Genomic DNA, 22,601 nt, shown 5'->3' with positions numbered 1-22,601 from the left:
GGTCATCCAGGCTCTCAAGCAGCTCCGTCCAAGGTCACGGCTCAACACTTGGCTCTTGCATCACGACAATGCTCCAGCACATTGTGTTAATGTAACAATGGATTTTTTTTGCCAGATCAGGGTTGACTGTGACCCTCCATACAGTCCTGATCTTGCCCCATGTGACTTTGCACTCTTCCCAGAAGTGAAGATGAAGCTGAAAGGGTGGCATTTTGCATCCGACAAGGAGCTTCTGGCAGCATGGGATCAAGAGTGTGAAAATGTAACCGAATAAAAGTGGCAGAGTTGGTTCCGTAACTGGTTTCGGCATATGGAGAAGTGTATTGAGTGTGGTGGAAATTATTTTGAAAAAGTCTAAAGCAAAACTTTCCTGGTGCCCTTTGTAAAATCTATAACATTTCAGTACATGTTTTGCCCCTAGTTATGGACATTTTGACCTGATGAAGATAAATAATAAGGCATCCATTATTCCAAGACTTATGTTAAAACTGACCATAAGAAGTATAAAATGAGGCATGCATAATAATAGGAACACTGTAGGGCATTCTGAGTCCTTTTTGTCAAATCCAACTGTATGGAGCAACTAGTATTATAAATAATTGCTCCATAAATAATGAATGATGAAAATAGCTTTTCTGCTTTTATGGAGTAAATTCAGCACCTATCTATCTACTGACTCTGATCAAATGCATTTTTTATAATTTATTAGAAGATTAATCTTGATATCATTTATTATGAATAGTCTTACAGCTACACAACCACATCACAGTAATCATAACATTTCCATACGCTTATCTATTCACATTGAACAGTATAGAATACCAAATTGTTATTCTCTCCTACCAATTCCTAGTTCATGAGAATCAGGATGTAAAAAATTTCCTGTTCAGAAGGTATGTAACTTATTAGCCATAACTACGTAGACATCTTCTGTTACAAGTAAAGCATGTACTTCTGTCGTCAAAACCCTATTAACTCCATAATCTTACCTTGTCCCTGAGTGTTGAGAGGAAGGTTCGTTTAAGCAGGATGTAAAACTGCAAGAGGCCGGATGTGGGAAATCCTGTGCTGTGCCCCAACATCAGGCTCTCATCAGAGTCCAGGAGAGATGTAGTGCAGTTCACTCCTCCAGTTGTTGGTACAGGTTCACCTGGACCTGGAGCAGGAATGCCATTTGCATGGACTTCTGCAAAAGAGCAAGGAACAGAGCTTTAAATAAATGCTATTTAACCATCCTACTATAAATGTCATACCGGAAAATTTTTATAGGAATTATTTAAAGGAATGGCTCCTGAAATGAAAATTGCATAAAATTCAATTAATAATGTTAAAAAGATATGGTAGAGACTCCCTTACATCAAAATTAAGGTCAATGCATACTTAACATAATTTTTGTATTTTAATATTTTCCAGTTTACATATTTCATGGAGCACCATCTCTGTAATTGAGCCTCTTCAGGATCAGAAGGTAGCCAGATTACTAGACAAGACCAGATCTATGTATGCATGGGGCATTCCTTGTGAAATCGGACAGAAAAAAAAAAAAAAAAATAAATAAATAAATAAATTTTGAAGTAAATAATATCTTAGAAAATAAAGTGGTTGAAGGTATTCATTTCTGATTAATATTAGCTTCCTCTGATCAACTGTCTTCATTGTAATAAATGCTGAATATAGTATTTTTTGTTTGACAGTCAGCATTTTACAGAAATATCATGAACAAATTATTAAAGATAGAACCGTCAATTCTTTATAGTATTAAAGGCAATAAATACTATGCCAGTCTAGCTTGAGCAAGTGAGAAGCGAGGTTGCATTGTGCAGTGCGTGCAGTGAACATGGTTGGTACTGAACAGTACCGGGCTGCGATCGGGAGATGGCAGTTGAAGCAGAGGAAGGAGGCCAAGAATGGACTGGTAATAAGAAAAGAGGAGGTAAAAATGGGTGAAGCGGTGCTGGTAACAGCAGTGTTAGCTGTTCTTCTGGTTATTGGCGGGGGGGGGGGGAGTCTGGGGGTGGAATTAAACCCAGGCCCAAATACCAGTGGCAAATTCAGCGTGGAAGATTTGGCAGCACTTAGGGTGTTAGTGAGAGAAGAGATACAAGAAAATTGTCAATGGGATAAGGTGCAAGGAATAAAGGACATGATGGAGGAGCAGAGAAAGGAGATAGGGGATATGAAGAAATGGTTAGAAATGAAGACTGAGGAATCAAACAATAGAGTGTGCAACAATGAGAAAGAAATAGAGTTATTAAGAGGGAAGGTGAAACATCTGGAAGAGGAGGTGATGATAATGAAGAAGGAAGCAGAGGGGTACAGGCAGGAGAGAATGAAGAAAGCCATATTTATATATATGGTGTGGAAGAAGGTGGGAAGGAAGGCAAGATTGATATAATCTATAAGGTGGTAGAGGTCATACGGGACAGGATGAAGATAGATTTCAGTGAAGTTAACATGGACGATGTGGAGAGAGTGGGCAAAGCTAAAGAACAGAGACCAGTTTGGGTACAGTTTTTCTCTACCCTAATGGCAGAAATTGTGTTAAGAAACGGCAACAATTTACAGGGTCAGAAAGTATGGGTGAAAAGAGACATGGGAAAAGAAGGTGGTGAAAATATGAAGATTTTGAACATGTATCTTTAGAGAGCGAGACAGCAAGGGCTAAAAGCCTGCATAAGAGGTCAGAGACTAGTGGTCTTGAGTAGAAGATGGGTTAGAGAGCACTCAGTGTTGAAGCTGAAAGAGATGGACGAACATGTCAGTTCCGAGGGGGGAGTGATGGCAGTGCAAGATGGAAGGAAAGAAGCAGAAACAACTAGGGGTGGAGTGGAGGAAGGAGTGGAGATCAACCCAGGTGGAAGTGGACAACGCAGTGTGTATACAGAAGATCAGAGCAGCGAAGGGGTGAGTGAGGGTGAGATGCAAGAACCAGTGAGAGCAGAGTGTAGTGGTTTAGAGAGCAAGAAAGGACATGAGAAGAGTGATCGACAAAAAAGTAAAGATGTTATGAACAGAGGAAGAAGTAGGAGCCTAAAAGACTTGTGGAGCAAAGTGTATAAGGGGATGGAGGATTAGTAGGGCATGGAATGGCAAAGAATGTTAAAAAGAGGAGGAATAGAAACAGGGAATGAGGGGGATGAGAGCTACAAGGAGTAAGAATAAGGGAGGAAATTTAGAAGGGAGGGAGGATAAGTTATAACTATATTGGAAAATAGGATGTGTGAATATTGAGGGGCTAATAAGCAAACTAGGAAATAAAAAGGTTAAGTAGTAGAAAGTTTTGATGTTGTGGCACTTTTGGAGATATGGCTGGAAACAGGGAAAGAGATTTCATGGAAGGGGTTTGTGATTATATATAAATGTAGAAGAAAGGATAGGAATAAGGGATGTGCCCCAGGAGGAATGGTAGTACTAATTAAGGAAGAAATTAGTGAACTAGTAGAGGATATCGAGACAGATATGCAAGAAGCTATGTGGATGAGATTTAATATGGGAAGGGTAGAGGGAAGGATGAAGAAAATAAATCTAGCACTCGTATATTGCCATCCTAGTAGTTCCGTATACACAAATATGCATCTTTTTTGAAGAGCTACTGATGAATATTAGTATGATAAGAGAAAAGTTTGCAGAAGAAGAGGACATGTTGCTATTTGGAGATTGGAACGTGAGAATAGGGGAATAGAGCCTAGTATACGTATAGTAGGGAAGAAGGGAGGTGTATGTGGAAATGTAGAAGAAGTGAGGATAAAATTATACACAGCTATGGGGAGAAGCTCTTAGAGTTCTGCGCAGCAGGGAATTTATATATTCTGAATGGATGGAAGGAGGGTGACAGTACTGGGAAATTGACCTATGTTTCAGAGCAGGAAGGTAGTGTGATAGATATAGTTTTAAGCTCGGAAGGAGTGTTAGAGGATATTGTAAGGATGGAAGTAGGAGACTGGATTTAATCACACCATTTCCCAGTGTGGGTTCTGTTAAAAAGGGGGAGGAGAAGCATATAATGAAAGAAGTTAAGATGAAGGATGAACTAGGGAGTGGGTATAATATGTACAAATGGACAGAGAAAGTGGAACGGGATTGGGATAGGGTAGCAAAAGAAGAGTTACACTTACTGAAATATGGATGGGAAGGGGTGTTAAAGGAGAATAATATTGATAAAGCTTTGGAATTGCTGCTACTTCCAATAAAGATGATAGCACAGATGGAAAAAGGTGAGAGAAGAAAAAAGAATGAGGGAGAAGAATGGTTTAATAAAGAGTGTGAAGGAATGTGAAAGAGGGTGTTGGGAGCATTAGGGGAGTATAGGAGAAAAGGTAGAAGCACAGAAAGAGAGGCCTTCTGTAAGTTAAGGAAAGAGTACAAAAAGAAAATTTGTGAGGTAAAAAAAGACGTGGTTAGAGGAACAAACGGAAGCCATAAATAAAGAATATAAGTTGAACATCATTGAAAAAGTTTGGGGAAGGATATACAGAATAATTAAGAGTGGGAGTCTAGGGAAAACAAATATTAGGGATGTACAGTGGGTGAGCTACTTTAGGGAATTACTAGGGGGGAAGGGGAGGTATGGTTGAGAGAGACAGGGGGAAGAAGCAATTTGGAGGAATAGAAGAGTGGCAATTTATGAACTAGACAAGGAAATTACAAAAGAAGAAACTTTGGGAGTGATAAGAAGAATCAGGGTCAGGTCGGCGAGGGGTTGCAATGGTATCAGTAATAAGTTTTGGAAAGAAATTAACACAAATGGGGCAATGATAGAGGGTATAGTTAAACTATTCAATAAGATTTCTGATTAAGGGAAGTACCCTAAAGAGTGGGAAACAGGAATTTTATGTCCAAGGGAAAGGATAGCAAAAACAGTATGAACAATTATAGGGGAATATCTCTGTTAGATTCCTTAAGTAAAATTTCTACAGGGGTGTTAGTGAACAGGTTAAGTGAATGGGCCGAAAGAAATGAAGTATTGTCAGATTACTAAGGGGATTTAGAAAAAAGAAAAGAACAGTGGATGATATAATGATAGTGAAGACGGTCTTGGAGAAGTATATGAGCTTGTCAAGAGGTAAGGTGTATGTAGCGGCAATTGACTTTGAAAAGGCATTCAATAAGGTGAATAGAGGGGCTCGATTAGAGAAATTGGGTAGGTTGGGTGTTTCAGAAAAGATGATAAGGGCAGTGGAGGCGATATTTAAGGTGATCAGGTGTTGTGTAAAATTGGCAGACCCTTAGAGTCTAAGGTGGGTTTAAAGCAAGGGTGTAAATTATCGCCAATAAATCTAAAGTGCTAGTCGCCCAGGTACACAAAGGAAGGAAGGAGGATGGGAAATGGGTCATGCAGGGAGAAAGGTTCGAACATTTAGGAGTCATTATTAACAGAAAAGGGACTTGGGACGATCAAATCAGAAGAGCAAGAAGCAAAGGTGTGACTGCCCTAGCCTCAGTCAAAAACTTGCTGGCTAAATTTCCGGGTATCAGTTATAAAACGTTGAAGTTAGTTTTAAGATCAGTGGTTTTTGGTAGGGTAATGTATGGGGGTTGGATGAGAAAAGAGTGGAATTAAGACGAATCATTAGTAATTTCAGTAAAGTGGTGATGCGGCTCCTGTAGTACACAGCTTCAGGGCTGCCGACAGTGGGGTTTGAACCCACTATCTCTCAAGTGTATTATTATTATTATTATTATTATTATTATTATTATTATTATTATTATTATTATTATTATTATTATTATTATTATTATATTTGAGTGTGTTTATTGATGGTTTTCTCTTTTTGATATTGTCTATTGCATGTAACATATTTAATGACAATAAATTCTTTCCTATTTTATCCAGATCATATAAATCAACCTTTTATAAGACATCTATAGAAAGATACATACACGAACAGGAACACATAGTAAGACAAATGCAATGGCAGGTTGTGTGAAAGGAAGGAGCAACATAAAGAGGAGAGGACAAGTATGAAAACCCATAAGGACAAGAGCAATCACCGCATCTTCATAGAGTGACGTTTTAGTGAGTTTTTGCACAGTTATACTATAAGATCATTGTCTTATAAGACTGACTGGAATGAGTGAATAGTACAGATATACTCACTTTCTCCACTGGTACTCTTGACGACTTCAGTACCGGCACACGGCGATGCTGCAGGTAGCAGATCGAGGTTATTACATTTGATATTTTTGACAGCCATCACCAGCTTGTAGACACATTCTCCATGTTCTCCACATGCGACTTCCATCACTGAAACAAGTACAATAAGAGAAAATGAAAACTTTGAACACTTAAAAGACTTTTATGGCTCTTGGAACATCCAGCATAAAGCAGAGAATAAAGATTACACAAAACTAGCTCATTTATATGCACACTGTCTGGAGGAGAGATAGGAGAAACTTGGTCTCTGGAGTCCAGCCCTGTATGAAAGGTCCAAGGGTGTTGTTTAATTCAGCTCAACCAACTTCACGTCTTAGATTAATTTACTGCATTTCATCTTTTTTACGTGAAATACTTGAACAGAATATTAGTCAGATATCTATACGAAGACAGGAATTGAACAGGATATACTTAACGACAGATCAGAATGGGAAGAGAGAGCAACAGAAATAGGTGACAAGGATGACATCATCATCATCATCCATTTCCCTTGACCAGCTTCCGCTGGGTTAAAACGTTTATAGCACCTTTCCACCTTGCTCTGTCCAACCACCATTGGTCCTCCTTAACTGTCTTCCAATCAAGGTTTCTTCTAATTATGCTATTCTTGATCGTTTTCAACCACCTTAGCCTGGATCTCCCTCTTGCCCACCTTCCTTCTATATGGGTTTCCTAGCCTGGGTCTCCCTCTTGCCCACCCTCCTTCTGTAAGGGTTTCCATTATCCACTTCAGCATCCTTCTCTCTTCCATCCTCTTAACACGTTCAGACCATCTAAATGTAAACTTACAAGCTTTCCAGTCTGCTGAACACACAATTTCGAAAGTGTGTATTTTATTCCTTAGTTAATAATAATTTCTTTTTTTTTTACAGGAGTGTTATAGTGTAATATTTATATTGGAATTGTGTGTTTGGCAGACTGGAAAGCTTGTAAGTTTACATTGAAACTGAATTAACACTGAAAAGTATGGGTTTGTTCTTAACAAAAAAATAAAAATGAAAATCTAAGTTTATCCCTCTCCATTCTGTCGGAATGCTTTTCTACTCCAATTTCCTTACTGACATCCTCACATTTTACTTTGTCCTTTCTTGTCTTTCCTATTATACTTCTAAAAAATTTCATTTCTGGATTTTATTCTCTTGTTTTTTGCCAGTGTCCATGTCAGTATTGGGCAGTAGTACATCTTATACATCACCTCTTAACACTTCACTGGTACTTCCTTCCTCCACACCAGATTTCTCACATTCTTATAGAATGCATTTCCTTGTTCAATCCTATTACTCATCTCCTTGTCCAATCCTGCATCCTGCATCAGTTTGAGCGATCCATATAAACATGAACTAATTTAATAGGTCATAATTTCCCTCTGAAAGTCTGTAGAAACTAGAAATTTGTTTTGTTGATCTCAGCAGCTGTGGGAGAATCAGTATCACTGCCCGTTGTTGACAATTTTGTTGACTGTCATAACAATAACGAGCACTGTTGCAAATTAATAATCCGTTCACAGTCTTTAGCTGGCAGTCGTAATGGAAACATACAGTACACACTTCAAGAGCATACTTTTATTGTGAAAACACACCAGAAGACAGAATCATTGGTTACAACACAACAGGCATTCCAAAGAGAATTCAATGTGCACGATGTTCCAACAAAGGTAACATTTTTATCGATTGTGAGGAAGCTGGAGACAACTGGTGTACTAAACAGTGACAGTCGTAAACATAGAACATCACTGACTACAGAGACTTTTGATAATGTTTGAAGATGCTTCGAGAACTCTCCCAAGAAATTGTTGTGTCAATTGAGCCAGGAGACAGACATTTCATATGACATGTCAAAGAGCTGCGAAGAAATCGGGGTTGCGGCCATACAGAGTGCATATGATGCAAGCATTGAAAGAAGCAGACCATGAGAAATGAATGCATTATTGTAAATGGTTCCAGGGGTTTATTATTCAACATCCAGACATTCTCTCCATAATTTGGTTTACAGATAAGGCATGGTTTCATCTGTCAGGTTGTATCAACACACAAAACAGCAGATATTGGGCTGCTGTAAACCCCCATATCATCCACAAAACACTATTACAATATTGTGTTGGAGTGTGGTGCATGGTGTCAGCTTCGAGGATTGTTGGCCCCAATTTGCTTTGATACAAGTGTAGACACTGCAGTTTATATGGGCATCTTCAATACATTTGTGTGGCAACTGGATGATGTCAAACTGACAGGTTATTTCCAACAAGATGGAGCAACGTGTCATACGTCTAACGTTTCTATGCAGCTTATAATCAGTTTCTTTTATGACCAAATAATCTCCAAAAATTTGTGCCTCTCCCTGATCACCTGACCTAACCTCGCCAGACTTTTGGGTTTCTTAAAATCAGGGTGTACAAAAATAGACCTTAGACAACTGCTGAACTCTGTGAGGCCATTAGACATGAAATAAGCAACACTGGCGAGGATATACTACGCAGAACGTCGCAGAATATGGTGAAATGAGTATAGTTGTGTATGGATGTTGGTGGAGGGCACTTCCAACATTTGCTTTGAGGAATCTCCCAACAAAAGTATTGTAACCAGTTTCTTTGCTCACTGAATCTAAAAAAAAGTGTGCCCATCCCCCTTGCCCCCCTGGATCACTGGACTTTATCTTATCTCATTTATATATGTATGTATGTAATCTCCCAATTGTGTGCTATCATCTCCCAAAGTTGCACATGTGTCCTATTATTGATTCATATGTTATGACTCATTAAAGTACACCCATGTTCATAAAAAAAAAAAAAAACAGAACACCTTGATAGACTAGAGATAGGAAGTTCATATTCACAGGACATGTTCATTAGTATGTTCTGCAGAAATCATTAGCATTTCATTCGCCTAGGTTCGGCATGTGTCCTGTTTCCTAGTAGGCACTGGGTCCTCCATGGGCACTGATAACTTGTTCCATGTGTGATGGCATTGACGCATATCAGGTGCAAATGGCATCCTGGGGTATAGCCATCCATGCTGCATTCACCTGATTCTACAGTTCATCTTTGCTGGTTGGCACTGGGTCACAGTGCCGCACCCGTCGTTTCACCATATCCCACACATTTTCGATTGGCGACAAGACCGGTGATCGGGTGGGCCAGGGCAACAGTCTGACATCCTGTGACAACAAGAAGGCACGTTTTCGTGCAGCAACATGTTCTGTTAAAATATGGCGTCTGGGGTGTCGTGCAGAAAGGGTATGGCTACGGGTCTCAGGATGTCATTCATATAGGTCAAAGTGGTCACAGTACCATGGACATGCACCAACTGTGATTTGTGATTGTACCCAATAGCACCCCACACCATAAGGCCTTGAGTTGGTGTTGTACGTCTTGTGCGAATGCAGTCATTGTGATGCCTCTCCCCCTGTCTGCAGCAAACCAAAATGCGGCCATCATCTTCAAACAAACAGAACTTGGATTCATCCAAAAAACACTGTCTGCTGCCATTCCTGTCCCCAGTGACATCGTTCCATACATCATTGCAGTCTAGAATGTTTATGCACATTAGTGAAAGGTAGGCAGAGAAGTGGACGAAGCACCGGTAACCCAGACTGTAATAAACGGCAACGGACTGTCCCTTCTGATGGTGTACGATGTGTTACACTGTTCCACTGTTGCACCAGAGCTGAGGAGGATGTAAATCTGTCCTGCAATGCTATTTGGATGAGGTGTTGATTTTCTTGGAGAGTGGTCTGGGTGGTGCGACCAGACCCATATCGTCATGTTCTACAGCCTTTTGTGAACCATTCTGTACACACCCGCTGCACTGCCGACACACTTCGTCCTACACGAGCAGCAATTTCTTGGATGGATGCATCAGTTCTCTCATGCCAATAATGCACCCTCTTTCAAACTCACCCATTTGATGGTACGATTCTTGCATACATCTGCAAGGCATCATGCACATCTGTTCAAGTCACAATGATCCACTACCTTCGGTTTATAGGCACATTTTACCAGTCAGTGGTGGTGTGCCAATATATCGATGTAGGCCTTGAACCTGAGGGCAAACATGGTTCAAATGCTAACAATTTCTTCAGAACATACTAATGCACGTGTCCTGTGAATATGAACTTCCTCTCTGTAGTCTTTCAAGGTGTTCTGGTTTTTATGAACATGAGTGTAGTTCAGATTTATATGGATAGCTCTATACTTGTAGCTCCCCATAATTTCAAGGTTTTGTCCCTTCATTTTTATAATTCCTTTCACTTCCCTTCAGTGGCAAAGCTATTAGTTAATTAATGGGTAGGCAGGAAATCTTGCCTTAAAGTTTCTTGTAGAGTAGTTCCAAACGTCGAGTTTTCTTGATTGCAAAATTGTCAATCACACGGTCCTTCAATACTTGATCACTCGTCAATTCCTTCACAAACATTTTCTCGATACAAACAGTACTAAGACTGCTGAGTCTTTCATTGTCACTGAATTACACAAGTATGTTTTTATCCTCTTCAGAATGCTCATACTCCTTTCAGATGAAGCCGTGGTCACAGGAAATGTTAATATTAAACAATTCCATTTTGACACTTCCACATACACTAGTTCGAGGTCATTGAGGACAATATAATGTAAAAGTTATTGAGGGGACAAATGTTTTTCTACCTGTTATATATCAGAAAAATGTAAACCAATTCATTTTCCTATCTTTCCGTGTCAAGAAAAGGGATAAATGTTCATAAGATTGTTCAGTTTAATAGCAGAGAAGATCTCTTTGTAAACTATGAACTGAGTTGGATCCAACAACTCAACAAACTGGATGCTTTCAAAATTGCCAAATCATATTTCCATTTGCATAAATAAGGTGTCAAGAACTTCATATGTTAACATTTTGAGTGTTTGGAATGTCCTGTCATCTACATTTACCTCGTTATTTATTTTGTGACATTTAACAATGCAAGAGGATACTGTATTTTCTGATCGCATGTCCTTGAAGATACCAGTAGTTTTTCTAACCACAGTATTGCACAGAATTACATCAGATGTGCTTGTATGTTGCAGGAGAGAAAAGGGATGGTCTGTATAATTAAAAATTTCTCTATAGAGACAAAGCAAATAAATGAATTGGGCCTTCTGTAGTATGGCAAGCAACCCAACAGATTAAGTGTACGACTCAATGTCCCAACAATCATCATTCTCTTCAATGTCTTCAAAAATCTGTCTTAGATCATCACAGTGTGAAAATATTGTGTGGACTGCTCTTGAATGAAAGCTCCAACAGATAACGCATGTTTGTGGAAGTCTGAATCCTTTGGATTCCAGAAGATGAGCTCTTCTTGAGGATCTACTAAAAAATGACTGAAACGCTGTCAGATTATGAATGAAGAGCCTGACTGATTTTATTATTTTGGAGCAATGGAGAAGAACGAGGTTTAACTTATAGGCATAACAGTGTAGAAATATTGCCCTTGGGCAAACTTGCTTAATGAAATGCTGAACACCCCCATGCCTTCCTGCCATTGTGGAGCACTCGTCATATGTTTGGCATACGACTTTATCAATCACTCTCCACTTTCGCAGAATATCAACAATTAATTCTGATAAGCCTGATGCAGTCTTATCACTCAAAACATCATAAAAGTCTATGAATCTTTCTGTCCGGCTCCATGGCTAAATGGTTAGTGTGCTGGCCTTTGGTCACAGGGGTCTCGGGTTCGATTCCCGGCAGGGTCGGGAATTTTAACCTTAATTGGTTAATTTCGCTGGCACGTGGTCTGGGTGTATGTGGTGTCTTCATCATTATTTCATCCTCATCACGACGCGCAGGTCGCCTAAGGGAGTCAAATCAAAAGACCTGCATCTGGCGAGCCGAACTTGTCCTCGGACACTCCCGGCACTAAAAGCCATACGCCATTTCATTTTTTTTTTTTCATGAATCTTTCTGTGGGACTCTGTTTTGAGCAGAACTGGAATATTACACTAACTTGAGGTCTGTTTGATACATCTAATGTCTCATCTACCTGAATACCAATGAAATCACAAGAATCTAATTCTGCTTTGATTGTCTCCTGAATTATTGGCAGTTACAGAATCAATTAATTCCTTCTGTATTTTGCTTCATGTGCCTTTAAAGCCCTATGTGGACTGGAAATGATCTCAGATGTACTGTTCCTCTTTGAAAGAAGATCTAACAACTTTAGGTAATTGCCCCTGTTGATCGAGTCTTCCCCTTCAAAATGACCTTGAAATCCAAGCTCCTGTTTCCCAAAAACCATACAATGTCAACAAATCTCTCAACAACAAGCCTATTTTGTTTCACGGCTTTGTTATGTTTAAGGGCTTGAATTCTTGCACTTCAGATAAAGAATGTTCTATCCTCCTGCGCCCCAGTAAATGGAATCTCTCTTCATTCTGAATATGTTTATTTGAATTTTGATGCTTCTCTGCTTTTGTAAGAAAGTTTTTTCGTAGAAAATTTAAATTTTCTCGCTACCTTACCATCAAAATATTTAATATCCAAATTAGATATACAGATTTTGTTTTTGGCTTCACACTTCTCTTCGTAACTCCAAGATGAGAACAGTGTACATTTTAAAAAGTTCAAAACACATATTATTTCAACGAGATTTTCAACCGGATGATGTCTGGCTCGTTTTACACAACTAACAGTCCATGTCTGAATTGTTACAAATAAAGCCGATAATGCACGAATTTCCATCTAATTCAAAAGAAAAACACACACGTAACAAGAGGGTACATCATTGTCACCATCACTCTGGGAGTTACTACGCTCTCAAATAGCAAAGGAAGCTTGTCTCTCTGGGGTCTAGACCTTGTGGAGAGAGGAGTGCAGGCAGTAACCTATCTTTCCTCCACTACACCGCGCCAATCCCCAAGCTGATGGAAGGGAAACAAAACAAAAAGTCCTGGGTGAGACAAATTACAGACTGCCTCCCTGCCAGAACAAGTAGTCTGCTGTCGCCATCTAGCGAGGTGATCAGCAAAGCACATCATCTGCTGTCATCATGTAGCACATATCAAAAAGAGTTTATTGGTGATTTAATACAATAACAACAGCAGATAAATTTGTTACGATATTTGTGTTTAATCGTATTTCTTAGGGTAGGCATTAACTCAAATGACTCCAAGTAGTTTTGCCGCTGCTTCCCTTTCTCCTCTAGTCAACACTGTTGTCTTATTCTTTTCTACACTTATTTTCATTCCATTATAATCTCACTCAATATATCATGTTGCTCTTGTATTTTTTCTCTGTTTGCTCCCCACACTACAATACCATCTGCAAACTACATTACCTTATTGTAACAAGAATAAGCATGATAGAATTAAATGCCAAGGAAAAGGACGATCTCTGCATCCTCATATTCTGCCATCTTCACAATGGTAGATGGACTCTCTCCTTATCGATTCAATTTCTTTTACTACATTCCTTTACAGCCCCCTGATGAGTCAATTTCTGCTTCCTAGCTTCATCGAGAGGGCAAGCATCAACAATCATCGAAGGGCCACCTTAATGGATCTTCAGTATTTCTTGGTGTGTGAAGTGTAAATGAAGTTGTGAAGAAACAAACTCATAGCAGGTGAGAAGAAAGAGATGTATAAGAAATGGAATTGATGAGGAGAGAGCCCATCTATGTGAAAGCAGCAGCGTATGAAGATCCAGAAACCAATAATAAATAATAATGTTATTGTTTTCACGTTATATTAACTACTTTTGATGGTTTTTGGAGATGCCGAAGTGCCAAAATTTTGTCCTACAGGAATTCTTTTATGTGCCAATAAATCTACCGACATAAGGCTGATGTATTTGAGCACCTTCAAATACCACCGGACTGAGCCAGTATCGAACCTGCCAAGTTGGGGACAGAGGCCAGTGCCTCAACTGACTAAGCCACTCAGCCCGGTGATGCAGAGACTGATCTTGTCCTTTTGTGTTTTTGTGTTTGTCAGGTTGCTCCCTATTCCTGCACTGACCTGTCATTGTGAGTATTGGAAAGTAATGAGTTGATTGTTATTGCATTACATAGTCCGGCCCCGCGGTGTAGGGGGCAACGCGTCTTTCTGTCACCCGGCGGTCCCGGGTTTGATTCCCAGCCGGGTCAGGGTTTTTTAATTGTAATGATTAATATCCCTGGCCGGGGGACTGGGTGTTTGTGTCGTTTGGATCTTCAGTATTTCTTGGTGTGCCTCACTTTCAACATTCTACACTTCCGCAATTCCACTTACACGCAGGTTTCTATCATATGGTGAAAGTACACAAGAATCTTGTTTATCCAGATTAAGTGGGACCGGAACTGATCCGGATTATCGAAGATCCAGATAATCTGGAAGAAACTAAAAAACAAATACAGTACATGTTATATAATCTATTAACATAAGTACAGTACAGTAATACCTTTTTTCAACTGTACAAAAATATCAGAACACTTTTCATGCATGTAAGGCTGTTTTATGCACTAAAATAATGTGTGAGGTTTTTCTGTTTTACATTTGTATAGCAATTGCGCGCAGCACAATCACAAAGACGTTTTACTAATAACAGTTCTGCCAGTGTGGTTTCAGTCTGGGATTCTTTATAGGCCGTCAGTTTTTCCAGCTGCTGCATTGTTGCCTCTCCATGAGTCATTGATTCTTCTGATGGAGTGTCGGTCTCATTTTCGAATTCACCATCAGTGAATTAATAGTGCATTGCATTGAGAAGAGCGTGCGTTCGAATCCCACCTCGGCCATCCTGGGAATGGTTTTCAATGGTTTCCCATTCTCAATTACAGGCGAACGCCGGGACGGTACCTTTGATTGATCGTGGCCGAATTACTTCCAGTCCCTGTCTTTAACTATCCTTGGCGGAAAAGACATTCACGAAGAGTCGACGCCATAAAACAAATACTGTACTAGTAAAAATAAATATTTATTATTTTTGATCCAGATTAATGAGGGCCGGATAAAGGACATTCTTGTGTAATGGCAAAAGATCTACAGAGGTCGAAGCCATGAAAAAATAAAAACAACTGCATTACTTTATGCTTCTGCTTAAGGTCTGTTATTGTTATAATTGTATTGGTACTATACTCTGTCACTGGCAATCTGCAACTGCTGCATGAAGAACCATAAATAAAAATAAGTCATATATAAGAAGACAAGAGAATCAAAAGGAACACATAATAAGATAAATACAATGATAGGTCAGTGTGGAAAGTAAGAGAAATAGAAAGGAAGGAAAATTTCCATTTCTTCATATGCTTCTTAACTTCCCTTTTCCAGTCTTCTGGATGAGGTTGTGAATCAAGGACCTCCACAGTTTTCTATTTTTCACAGTTTCCCCCAGGATGAGATCACTAGGAACTGTGCATCACTTTTGGGGAACACCTTATATGTTTCAGAGGCCTTGATTCATTCTCAGTCAATAGTCTACTAGTTTGGAAGTTCTAAGTTCCCATGAAGGGAATTAGATATTTTTCCACCAATAGAGCATATAAAAAATCAGGCGTTTGCTCTATTAACTATCGCACTCTGATGAGTCTAGTGTCAGACCTAAGACGAAACGCTGGTTAATAGAACAAACACCTGAAAAGCCTTACATCTGATTTTCTTTTAGTCTACTAGTTGACGGGACAACCATATAGCATGTGCTGTGTTATCTAACTCTCTATGTACTTTCTGCCCATATCCCATCTATCAGTGATGAGTGGCAGCAGAAGAGACAAAGCATCATTACAACAATGGTTAATGTAATGTTTTTGTGGATCAATTTTTTCAGCTTTTGATATTGCAGGCCTTCACATTTCGTTTCATTCCTGCTCTGTGATATTAGGGCATCTGATGTAAAAGGAGTCCTTCCTTCTGTCATGACTCCCTGTTGCCTTATTCTTCAAGCGCTCGCTCCTTTATAATGTTTCTCACTTTTTATAATAATCTTCAAAATTTTCCTTGTTGATATGGGCGATGACCACATGGTTTTATATCTTAAGGCAATTATGACAAAAACCATCACCAGTTAACACAATTGAAAAATATTTCCACGTTAACAATACTCGGCGTTGATATGGACTAAGCAACAAAAGTTTAAATTCATGAATTCTATTAACCCGCGAGTGGTCGCTATATGAGATTTTCTCTCACATTATTTTTTATTGTGATATTACTTCACAGTGATGAAAGGGAGGTGACTCTTCCCTCTTCTAGCTGAGTTTATAACTTTCATGAGTAGAGCGATTCACATTTGAAAGGTAAGCACCCCCTCCCCTAGTCAGAACAAAGGTTCCTATATGTCCGTGCGCGCTGCGTGAGAGTTTGTCTCATCGCGTGACTAATGGCGTTGGTGTTATTTTGAAGTGGAGCGGAAAACTTACTCCTGTTGTACGCGATAGTATTTGTATTATGAGCACTTCTTGTTTTTGAAAGTGTTATTGTGTTCAGAAACCTTGCTTTTTACATAAATATTACTAGATACACTGTATGTGTGAGATATTATTTTTTTACAACTTCAGGACGGAAGTTATTTTTATGTACATTGCATATGTTATTTTAAGTAGCAATTTGTGTCTTTAATAAACAGCTAATCATTTCATTTTTATATCCGGCTTCATGGCTAAATGACTAGCATGCTGGCCTTTGGTCACGTTCGATTCCCGACAGGGTCAGGAATTTTAACCATGATTGGTTAATTTCACTGCCATGGGGGCTAGGTTTATGTGTCGTCTTCATCATCATTTCATCCTCATCACGATGCGCAGATCGCCGACGGACATCAAATCAAAAGACCTGCACCTGGCGAGCTGAACTTGTCCTCGGATACTCCCGGCACTAAAAGCCATACGCCATTTCATTTTCTTTATTTCATTTTTATCTAAAATATACGAGGTAGAACTTGCGTTTCATTTCAGTAATAAATTTCAGCCTTACGCCCCACAAAACTGTGAAAAATGTCATATTTATTTTAATGTGAGGGAAAGTCTCACGCGCGACCACTCACGTTATATTTCGGCTAGCAACCACTCGCGGGTTAATATAGTTGATGCAGTAAAACTGTGTAACACATAAATGATACAAAATTGTATTCTCAATAACTTTTGTTATGTAGTATTTCTGATAGGACTAATAACATAGGTATTTAAAAATTAAATTTTAGATGCCTTTCCGTAAACTACCATTTCAACCAGCATGAATAAAATGATTTATAGCCTAGATTATAGTGCCTCATTCTCTGACTTAAGATACCAATTTTCAGTGAATTCTCTTCAGCCATTTTCTCATGATTCATGTGTATACATACACACAAAAAAGTGCATTTCCTTATTACTGTGGATACAACTGATACAGAAATACCATTCTTTTTAAATTCTGAGCAATGTACAGACAAAACTATTCTTTTATATACAGTATATAGATTAGTATGATGAGCTCACCACACCCAAAAGCATTTTATACCTACTGCCAGGTATTTTTCAGGTTGCCCCTATCATGGAAGTGCATGCTGCTGGATGTACTTTTGCAACACTGCTGTCTCCAAATACCATAGATTGAGTCTCTCCTATTATTTTTTAAAATTTGCTTTATGTTACACTGTCACAGATAGGTCTTCAGGAGATAGTGGGTTTGAACCCCACTGCCGGCAGCCCTGAAGATGGATTTCCATGGTTTCCCATTTTCACATCAGGCAAATGCTGGGGCTGTAATTTAATTAAGGCCACGGCCACTTCCTTCCCACTCTTAACCCTTTCCTATCCCACTGCCACCATAAAAGCTGCCTGCGTCAGTGCAATGGAAAACAAATAGAAAAATAATTAAAAAATTGAATGTCTCTTGATATGTTCCTACAGAGAATCTCTAGTTGCTACATACGTCTTTCAAAATTGAAGCCCTTGGGATGTACATATTATGATATTGCTTATCCATCCGTCCATCCATAGTGTTATACCTTTCATTTTTCAGTCTGTGAGCCTCTGTGAATTTACTATGAGTGTCCACAATCCTACTAGCTCATACATACAGCTTTAATTAGAGCATTTCCAACGAATAATCCAAGTATTGTGAACTTACCGTAGTCAGCAGGATTATGATAGCCAGGACAGACAAAACCAAGTGAAGAGAGGAAAGGAACCAGCCCTTGGACGCTTCCTTGGTAGATGCACTGTCCTTCAGCCAGGATATACAAGTGGTCGAACATTTCAAACAACCTGGCACTGGGTTGATGTATCGTACAGATGATGGTCCGACCACCACGGGCCAGAGACTTGAGCAATGATAGGCACTGGAAGCAAGAAGCACTGTCCAGTCCACTGAAACAAATAACCAGATTATTATTATTATTGTTATTATTATTATTATTATTATTATTATTATTATTATTATTATTATTATTATTATTATTATTATTATTATTATTATTATTATTATTAAAGAGGCCCCTCAGCTGTTGAATTTAGAGTTAAGAGCTTTAAGTATTTGAAGGAAAACTGCAAGAGAATGGGTCGGAAAAGAATGACATTAAAGTGCGTGTGAGAAAAACAGAAATTGTGTTTCAAATGATGAAGAACACCTACAACAAAAAGGGTCTATTGTGTTGAGCTAAACTAAGGCATCTAGACACTGTTGTTAAACCTGGATGCTTGTATGCAGCAGAAACATTGCATATGATAGGTAAAGTGAGCTTGAAGATGTCCAGAGAGAAAGAAAAATGTTCAGAAAAAATTCTAGGCCCAAATGTATAAAATGGGGAGAAGAGACTCAAATCTAACAAAGAATTGTATCAAAGAACAGAAGAAGTTGTTGAATTGATAAGGAAGAGATGGGTACAGTCCTATGGACAGTTGTTGAGGATGTACAATAACATACAGATGAAGAGAATCTTTGAATTCTTCAGGAAGAGGAAGAAGAGATTTTTTGAGAAGTGAGGTTGGCTTGACTAAGATGGGGGTTACAGAAGATGATATAATGTACAGAAATCAATTTAGACAATTAGTTAAAAAGTTCCATGGTTACCAGGAGACTGGGAAGACACCAGGGAGATCCTATACAGAAGAACAGAAGAAGGAAATAGGAGAAAGAATGAAAAGATACTGGCACAGAGTGAAGGCAGAGAAGGGTAAAAATATGCAAAGATTGTCAAATGTGGTCCATAGATCACGGAAATGAAAGCAAGAAAAACAACCAACACCACCTGTTGTGCACCCCTTCGTTGACAGATTGCAGTGGGCATACCATCTAGCAGAGACAAAGCACACCTCAACAAGCAACAATAGTCAGTCAGTGGAATGTTACTGCCACGTTTGGTACGACATGCATCAAGGAGTCCGCAAGTAGTTGTCTGAAGGTAGTAGCTGACTGTCCATTAGAAACTTAGCTAAGTGCATAAACATTTCTGTAAGTTAATAAGGTGGTGGTTGAATACTAATTATGTTATTTTCTTTACATCCCACTAACTACAGTACTTTTACGGTTTTCAGAGATGTTACAAGTAACTATTCTGTGCCAGTAAATCTACCGACATGAGGCTGATGTATTTGAGCACCTTCAAATACCACCGGACTGAGCCAGGATCAAATCTGCCAAGTTGGGGTCGGTTCAACACTACTGCAATCGTTATTTGTTAATACTTGTTCATAACATCATCAACTCTCAATCACTGACAAGTTTACATAACATAAACAATATTGTATATATACACACATGATTTAAAGTGATTTGATAGAATTCAGGATGTTCTTGTAAAACAAAACATGTCATTCTTTGTTTGATAATGTGTATTTCTTTTTCTTTTTATTTATTTACACAGAAAAGCGCACAATTTGCAGGGGTATAAACTTAATCACTACAAAGTTTTGTCAGAGAACACGGTCTCTTTGGGCACTCCAGTGCGTGGTAACGACCACAGAACTTTTCACACCATCGACATACACAGTCATGGTTCGGATCATGAAATCTAGGTACAACACATGCCTTGTGATGGAAGGCATGGACAGCTGCACGGATCACTGTATGTCTGAGGTCAAAGCAACTCTGACACCAATTGACTGTTGTCACTGCATCCCTTATATAGAAATCACTCCAAATTTTTGTCTTCTTTAATTTTAAATCATGTAAAAGCTCTTGATATGCCTTTGTTGATTGTAGAGTCATTGTATGTCGCAAGTCCTCAATGAAGAAAGGTTCTTGGGTCAGTTCATACACAAGTCTAGAGGGTGTGTATTTAGATATGCATAGGGCTCTTTTAAGGAAAATTGCTTTCACCCTTTCTATCTCTTTTAGATCTTTTTCAGGAAGGTCCAAATTGTTTCAATGCCATAAGTGACATTTGGAATAACTTTGAGGCAGAAGAGTTTCAAGGCCATTTTGATTGACAGTTGACTAAGGTGATCTATGTCATTTATTGCTATAATTTCAGCCAGAGTCCTTTCCTTTATGTGAGCTGTAAACATGGTTCCAGTTGCCTGAAAAGTCATTCCGAGATACTGAAATGTATTGACAATACTTAAAGGTGAACCTTCGTAGCGTATTATGTCTGATGCTGCTCTTCTTCCTCGTCTTCTAAAAACCATGACTACTGTCTTCTGATCGTTAATTTCTAAATTGTTTTCTTTTGACCAATTTGTCAGATTGGTGACTGCTTTTTGAAGTTCATCTAGATATGGCGATACAATTACCATGTCATTAGCGTATAGATAAATTTTTGCACGAATCGTAGCAGTTACTTCTGTAACATCACATGTTATTACATTAAAAAGAAGTGGACTCAGAGGATCTCCTTGAAGGACCCCTACCGTCTGAAGGATTGGTTTTGACTGTGCTAAATCATCGCATATTCTCACATACTTTTCTGATAATATATTTTTAATAAGCTTTGTGTAACAGTTTTTCCCTGTTATCTCTTCCAGTTTCTAAAGGATCAGGCTCCTGCTTGTGGAGTCAAAGGCTTTGCGGAAATCTATAAACACTGCATAGAGCTTTCCTTTCTGCAATCTGAGTGCTTCTTGTATATCTTCAAGCAAGCAATTGATTGCCTGGATTGTTGATCTGCCTCTTCTAAATTCGAAGTGTTCTTCCAGTATTTTGTCATCTACTATATCCCTCAATCGATTTGTCAGTGTTTTTGTAAGAACCTTCAGTAATGTGCATTCAAGAGTGATTCCACGGTAGGTGTTCGGATCACTCACATCTCCTTTACCTTGTACATCACTTTTAAAGTTGATTCCCGCCATTTGTCTGGTATTTTTCCTTGTTTGAGGCATTGGTTCATAAGTTCCGTGACAGGTTCTTTTAGGGTTGCCCAAATGTCTTTGATATGTTCGTAGAGTATGTTATCTGGACCACCTGCTCTCCTAGTCTTATTCTCATGGACGACTTCTTCTAATTCGTCAACTGTGAATAATTCAATTGGTGCTGTATCCCAGTCACTATCTTCTGTCAAGTCTCGAGTTTCCTTTGCTTGTAGTAGTTTAGTGAAATGATCTTCCCAGATTTCTAGTGGGATCTGCCTTGTATATTTTGGTTGTCTCTGCTTCAGGATTGAAAATGGTTCCTCTTCTGCTTTCTTGATCATATTTTCTTCTGACGTTTTCTGGAATTTTTCCTTTGCATCTTTAATTATTGCTTTATAGTGTTTCCTTCTTTTGGAATATTCTGCAAGTGTTTATGGTGTTTGAAATTCCAGGGCTTTATGAAGGGCATCTAATGCTTCTTTCCTGGATTTGTAGCAGACATGGTTAAACCATGGTTTAGACTTCTTTTCTTTGTTATCTTGTGGAACCAATGTTTGCTTAGTTATATCTTCTATGTGTTGAAAGGACCCATTTAAGTCACCACTATGTATTTCATTCAAGATCATTGGTACTAATACAGAACGGGCCTCTAATTTATCCTCATCGATTTTCCGCAGCGGCAACTTCTTATGGTTGGTTTTGATTAACGAATCAAAGTTTCCTGTTATGACTATTTCTACTGGTAGGTGTTTCCTTATTCCTATTTCTTTTAGTACTGATGGCCTCACTTCCTTGGGACCTATCTTATTGCTGAATATAAGATCAATAGTGCTGCTTCCATTTGGGCCTATGTATGTTTTCTCATTTTTCTTGTTTAGTAACGAAAATCCCTCTGTCTCCAGGTAATTTACTACCATCTCCGCCTTTTTTTGTTTGCAACGCGTCTATATGGCAGTTTAGGTCCCCAGCAATTATAAGATGATCTGTTTTTCCCAGTTTAGAGATACCTAACATCAGTTCATTTATAATGTCGTGTTCTCTCCATTCAGGTTGAAAATAGGCGCACATCACGGATAAGGATGCTGTTTTGATCATTAAAATATTGTCTGTCTTATACAGTAAACTGAAAATTGACATTCTAGTTGATAATAGACATGCTAGCCCTCCCTTTGGTCTCCCAGAATCACCTTGAGTTGCTAACATGTGGTTGCATATTTATTATTTATGTGAACTTCTTTCAATGAGAATGTTTCTGTCTAGT

General features: G+C 38.8%; 1 protein-coding gene across 1 annotated transcript in view; it reads right to left on the bottom strand.

Annotated features, from left to right (window-relative positions):
* The window catches only part of LOC136881272 (ATP-binding cassette sub-family G member 4), a 409,011-nt gene that overhangs the window by 24,624 nt on the left and 361,786 nt on the right, over nt 1-22,601 (bottom strand). The window contains exons 7-9 of the mRNA XM_068229125.1: nt 18,183-18,421; nt 6,098-6,244; nt 990-1,186 (exon numbers count right to left, since the gene is read on the bottom strand). Coding sequence (XP_068085226.1) covers nt 990-1,186; nt 6,098-6,244; nt 18,183-18,421 — 583 coding nt within the window. The remainder of the gene's footprint in view (nt 1-989; nt 1,187-6,097; nt 6,245-18,182; nt 18,422-22,601) is intronic.

Source organism: Anabrus simplex, chromosome 9 (genome assembly GCF_040414725.1).
Source record: "Anabrus simplex isolate iqAnaSimp1 chromosome 9, ASM4041472v1, whole genome shotgun sequence".
NCBI lineage: Eukaryota > Metazoa > Arthropoda > Insecta > Orthoptera > Tettigoniidae > Anabrus > Anabrus simplex.
This window is presented reverse-complemented; position numbering and strand designations above follow the sequence as displayed.